Raw genomic sequence first — 6041 nt, 5'->3', positions numbered from 1 at the left:
AAAAAAATTCCATTCGTTTCAGCCGTAATTAGCAAAAAGAACGGGGGGGGGGATTAGAATGTGATATGATTTGGATTTCGGATCACACATACGATCAGTCGTTTTTTTATGTAATCGAAGCTTAGCTTGGCTAATAACTAGAAAATAAGTTGTTCAATTTTAACCAGAAATTAAAAAATAAAACAAAAAAATTCAGGTTTGTTGTAAAATCAACCATTATTGCCCACGACAAAGTACACTGTGACCAGAGAAATCCACTCTTATTTTACATCAGTATGCAAAAGAAACAACAGTGTTTCAGAGAGATTCAGCTATCTATTTTCACCCATGGGGAGGTGTAAACCGAATCCATGTACGGAGATTATGGACGCCGTCGGTCTTGAAAGTGATTGCTTAGATCATTAAAGGCGATCAACGAAGGCGAACTGCCTTCTTACTACAATAATGCATTGCTGCACTAGTCCAATTATACAGCAATAGCATTACAGTCAATAGTAGTATTTCATCCAATTGACAGCGTGTGACGTGTACTGATATGGCCTTTAATATCGAATAACACATTGCTCCAGTGAAGCTGAATATTATTATAGGAAAGAAACCCACTACTACCCTTTGAGAACCCGAAACCCAGTCACTGAAACAATGTAGTCAAATAGGCATCAACAACGTGATGCGATGCTGCTAATGAGCACCTTAGCTGAATCTCTCTACTCGTGTTGAGACATGATAAAGGAAGTTTGAACAGACAAACCTTTATCAAATCGGAAGAAATTTTTTTGTGGTGGAAGTACCCGGATGGTGAATCGAACTCAAGGTCAACACGTTAATTTAGGAATACCAATTAACCCCTTATCCGACTCACCCACACCTTCCTCTCAGTTAAGACTCTAGATGCCTATATGGCTGTAGTAAATAGAAAAAGAATGATGGATTAGGATGTGATGATGTATTTATTCGGGGTTGATTCATAACTCATAATTCATAATTCAAACCATTGGTTTCAAAATCATGTATGTAATAATACGCCTATTCAAAACTGCCGCCACTATTGATTTTTTTAAAACCTTTTTGCCGCTAGAGGGTGGATTTAGTGCGATGAAATGCCGCTTGGCGCTCACCAATCGCTCGCGTGTTGCTACTCTTCTGCGCCGAAGAAACGGCGGTTCGTTGTGTTTGTTGTTGTGGTTTTTCTGGCGTTCCAATATGTCGATTGAAACTCTCCAACCTGCTGAAACTAACAATAAACCTGCACAAGAAACTCGTGAGCCGAAAAAGGAAGATGATAAAAGTGGAGACGAATACGAGAGGAAAGATCAAGATCCTCCACTGGAAATCGGTGAACACTATCTGGTGAAACGAGGAGAAGACTCTTGGCGTAAGCATTTCAGAATGTTGCATCATCAATATCGAGTCCTAATTGGTGTTGTTTATTGACCTTGTTCTCTAATTTGCAGACCCGGCTGAAATCATTCAGAGGAGGTACAACAAAGCTCTCGGTCTGTATGAATACTATGTTCACTATGAAGGGTTCAACAGAAGACTTGACGAATGGGTATCTAAAGAAAAGTGAGTCAATACCTTTGTCATTAAATGCTCAATATAAAATCAATAACATCACCTTTGCTCGTTTTCAAGGATTCTCAGCACGCAAGTCAACATCAATGAAACTCACTTTAGCAAAGGTGAGAAAGTCAGTTCACTTGATCTCTTGTTGGAGCAGTCAGACAGAAAAATCACCCGAAATCAGAAACGGAAACATGACGAAATCAACCATGTCCAAAAAGTATTCATTCATCCATTATTAACATTTATCGTGTGAGCTGGATTTAACAAAATTGCAAACAACAGACATATGCAGAGATGGATCCAACCACCGCTGCCCTAGAGAAGGAACACGAAGCCATCACCAAAGTCAAGTACATCGACAAAATCCAAATGGGGAAATATGAAATGGACACTTGGTACTTCAGCCCTTACCCTGAAGAGTATGGAAAAGTGTCAAAGTTATGGATCTGTGAGTACTGCCTCAAGTACATGCGGATGGAAAAAACGTACCGACACCACATAGTAAGATCCCGTTATCCCTCAACCTACCGTTTATTAAAGGAAATCATCCAAATCGTTTTGCTCTTTTTTTACCGTCCACAGTGCGAGTGCTCGTTGCGGCAACCTCCAGGCAAAGAAATCTACCGAAAAGGCACGCTTTCCATCTACGAAGCCGACGGGAAAGAGCACAAAATCTACGCTCAGAATCTTTGTCTCATTGCCAAACTTTTCCTTGACCACAAAACCTTGTACTTTGACGTGGAACCTTTCCTTTTCTACATCCTGTGCGAGATAGACAAGGCTGGCGCTCATGTTGTCGGTTATTTCTCTAAGGTTTGTGGTCGATTCCTGGTTTTTTTCTTTTTTTAGACAGAATACAAAACCGTTCATCTTCATTTTTCTAGGAAAAAGAATCTCCAGACGGGAATAACGTGGCGTGCATTCTAACCTTACCACCGTTTCAGAGGAAAGGCTACGGGAAACTGCTGATTGCTTTCAGCTACGAGCTTTCCAAATTGGAACACACGGTCGGCAGTCCTGAGAAACCCCTTTCGGATTTGGGCAAACTCAGTTACCGCTCCTATTGGTCTTGGGTCCTTTTAGAAATCTTGCGGGACTTTAGAGGGTCGCTCTCCATTCGTGATCTGAGGTAATTTGTGATTCACCTGTGCATCCGTTCGATTTTATCTTCATTTTTAACTTTCCACAGCCACATGACGAGCATCACACAGAGCGACATAGTCTCCACTTTGCAGACGATGAACATGGTCAAGTACTGGAAAGGCCAGCACGTCATTTGTGTGACACCCAAGCTGGTCGAGGAGCACATCAAATCGGCTCAGTTCAAGAAACCGCGACTTACAGTTGACGTTTCCGCCATCAGGTGGTCACCGGCCCACCGGAAAACCTTCCCGAAAACCAACAAGAAGTAGCGAACTTAACATCTTCATTTATTCTTCCCACCTATACATTATTATATCTTTGCCTTGATGAAATTTCTTTATCTCGCTCTACATCATCATTATCACCCCCTTGTATCGTTATACTGAGTTGCGAACAATGCTGGAATAACCGTAAATATTTTCGTTTTGGGTTTAATCTGTTATAAAAACAAATTCTCGTTTATTCCATATTGCAAGTCCACCCTATTAATTAATTAGTTTAGTTATTATTACTGTCAGTTAATTCAGCATGATGAAATTATGGGGGAGCAGTGCAAGACTAATCGAATTGCCAGGTAGACAGAAGCAGCAGCGAGTGTTGTTTGTTTTGTTTTGTGTGGGATGTGACTGATGTCACGATGTCGGAACAGAAATGACGTCAGAAGACGAAATGCGCGTCTACTGCCAAGACATTCCAAAGGAATTTTTCGACAAGATCGATGACGAGCGGAAGCTGGAACGTGCCAATTTTCGAATCGGAAAAGAGGCTAATTAATAATCGTTGAGTTTACGTCGAATGTGAAACCTCGTCGACTTCTCCAAACGGAACAGGAGGTGAGCTTTCTCTTAATATGCTGAAATAGAACGAGGAAATGTCAAACTGGCGCATTAAAAGTGAAGTATTGGCCTTGGCATGCTATGCATGGCAGAGATTTGTTTACACCAACTGTTGTAAAGTTGACACGCGTTTTGGAGATGTTTCTGTTGAATTTATGTTGTCAATCCTAAATTGTGTAAATCTGGCAACTCCCTCCCTACCCTCTCTTCTCTCTCATCGAGTGTTCTCTCTGTGTGTGTAACTCAGTCTGCTACTTGAATACGTTCGAATCACGAACTTACTTGTGCTACAAACTAAAATACAAAGAAAAGTAATCACAGTGAACAAAAACGTGAGTCTCAATTTAGTTAATATTCAACAGGTTATGGGCCCAGGTTCGCAATTGCTACCTACTTACTGTAATAACTGCAAAATAGGCTAAAAGTATTCAAGTTGTTTCTGGAACAGAGCCAAGATGGCCACTGGAACTTTCTCTGCAAAAGATGTGTCGCACATTACGAAATTCAAGGGAGACCAATTTAGCTTTTACAAGTTTCAACTTAAACTTGTACTGAAGAATCATGCCCTACTCAAGATTGTTGAAGGTGATGAACAAAAACCCACGGCCATTGTTCTCCTTGCTGATAATTCAAACAATGCTGCAGTCACCGCCAGAAATACTCAGATTGGTGAATGGGACAAGAAAGACACTGCTGCACAAAACTACATTGTTGCTACTCTGGAAGAGAAGGTAATGAGAACCATTATGAATTGTAAGACTTCAAATTCGATGTGGATTCGGCTTTTAAATCAATATGAGCTGGCTTCTGTTGAAAACAAACATCTACTAATGGGCAAGTTTATGGCATATCAATATGACCCTACCCACGACATAATGTCTCATGTTTCAGCAGTTGAATCTCTTGCATCACAACTAAGTGATGTGAATTCACCAATCTCAAACGATCAAATCATGGCCAAGATCACATCTACTCTTCCACTAAATGGCAATCGCAACTATAGGTCCTTCATGTCTGCATGGAACAGTACTGATGATGCCATCAAAACACTTTCTCTACTAACGTCCAGACTTCAAGTTGAAGAAAATATGCTTAAGCTAACTGATATGGGTGTCGACTCTTCAGATGGAGCATTCTTTGCTGGCAAAAAGAAGAATAAAGTCGTTTTTTCCGAGTCAAAATCAAGAGATTTTTCTTCACATGATCGTCTTAAACCTGTCTGTGGTCACTGCCGAAATCTTAACCGTAGAGCATCTCATCGTGAAGAAGATTGTTGGATAAAAGAGGCCTATCTCAAAGGAAGACAAGATGCTGGAAGTGAAGAAGCAATGCTGGCTCAACCTAGAAAAGAGAAAACAACCGCACCTGTTTTTGATTATTATGCCTTCAAGTCAGCAGATCTTCAACTCAACAACGAATGCTGGTATGCAGATTCGGGTGCCAGTGAGCATATGAGTGATCAGAAATCTATCTTTCAGTCAATCACCCCCATCAATCGTGGTGACCGAACAATTAAAGGCGTGGGAAAGAACAACGAAGCATTATACGCAACTGGAGTTGGAAATGTCATCATCAAGACCAAAGTAAATGGCGAATGGCATGATGGTTTGTTACGTAACGTCTTGTTTGTCCCAGATCTAGGAGCCAACCTGTTCTCAATTGGAGCCACAACGGAGCGTGGAGCCACAGCTACGTTCGACAAAAACGGCATGGAGCTAAGAAAAAACGGAAAAATAGTCGCCACTGGCTCAAGGATGCAGAAAAAGCTCTATTTGATGCATTTCGCCAACTGTTCATCATCTGGAAAAATTAAAATCTCAAGGGATGTCATCTTCAATGAAAGTATTCAAGCACCTTCACTACTTCCCATAGCTGTCCCTCGCACTGACCTAGAAACTGTCTCTGTAATTGGAGTGGGTGGGGATGCCTACGAGGCATCCAACGGACGTGCCACCGTGTCCAACGATCAGTGTGGTCAACCTGCAAGTGACTCTGACATCATTGCGGAACCCTTCCATGGATTTGAACAGCCAGAAAAGCCGCTTCTTGGAGATCACCATCTCGAACCCAGTGTGGACTCACCTCAAAGACCGTCTCGCATTCGGAAGAAGCCAAATCGGCTAATTGAAGATCCAAACTTTCTGAGCCACACTGTTATGAACGTTGCTCCTGACGACATTTTTGAACCACAGACGTACCAGGAGGCGATCTCATGCCCAGAATCTGCCAAATGGATTTCAGCGATGGAGGAGGTGATGGAATCGCTACGATTAAACGAGACTTGGCAGCTTCAACCACTACTTGAAGGTCGCCGCCGAATAAGGAACAATTTGGCTGATCCGTGTGTTTATCGTCGAAACATCACAGCACGGGACGCAGACTTCTTTATTGGCCTAAAAATTGACAGGGATCGCACCCGCCGTGTCATTCATCTTTCTCAGGAGCAATACACCAATCGGATTCTTCGCCGATTCGAGATGTTGGAGTGCAACCCGA

The 6041-nt window shown here is 41.9% G+C and overlaps 1 protein-coding gene across 1 annotated transcript; it reads left to right on the top strand.

Moving 5' to 3' along the window:
- Positions 1–1132: 1132 nt before the first annotated feature.
- On the top strand, positions 1133–3171 carry LOC124315271 (histone acetyltransferase KAT8-like). The gene is made up of 7 exons (XM_046780835.1): positions 1133–1375; positions 1455–1566; positions 1636–1783; positions 1849–2067; positions 2149–2379; positions 2451–2695; positions 2756–3171. The coding sequence occupies exons 1-7, from the start codon at positions 1204–1206 to the stop codon at positions 2976–2978; spliced, it is 1350 nt and encodes a 449-aa protein (XP_046636791.1). The 5' UTR covers positions 1133–1203; the 3' UTR covers positions 2979–3171.
- Positions 3172–6041: the final 2870 nt, after the last annotated feature.

Source organism: Daphnia pulicaria, chromosome 1 (genome assembly GCF_021234035.1).
Source record: "Daphnia pulicaria isolate SC F1-1A chromosome 1, SC_F0-13Bv2, whole genome shotgun sequence".
Taxonomy (NCBI): domain Eukaryota; kingdom Metazoa; phylum Arthropoda; class Branchiopoda; order Diplostraca; family Daphniidae; genus Daphnia; species Daphnia pulicaria.
This window is presented reverse-complemented; position numbering and strand designations above follow the sequence as displayed.

Coding starts and splice junctions, on each gene's coding strand:
- LOC124315271 (XM_046780835.1), top strand. CDS start 1,204: ATGTCGATTGAAACTCTCCAACCTGCTGAAACTAACAATAAACCTGCA. Junction 1,784..1,848: donor AAATCAACCATGTCCAAAAA/GTATTCATTCAT, acceptor TGCAAACAACAG/ACATATGCAGAGATGGATCC. Junction 2,380..2,450: donor TTGTCGGTTATTTCTCTAAG/GTTTGTGGTCGA, acceptor TCATTTTTCTAG/GAAAAAGAATCTCCAGACGG.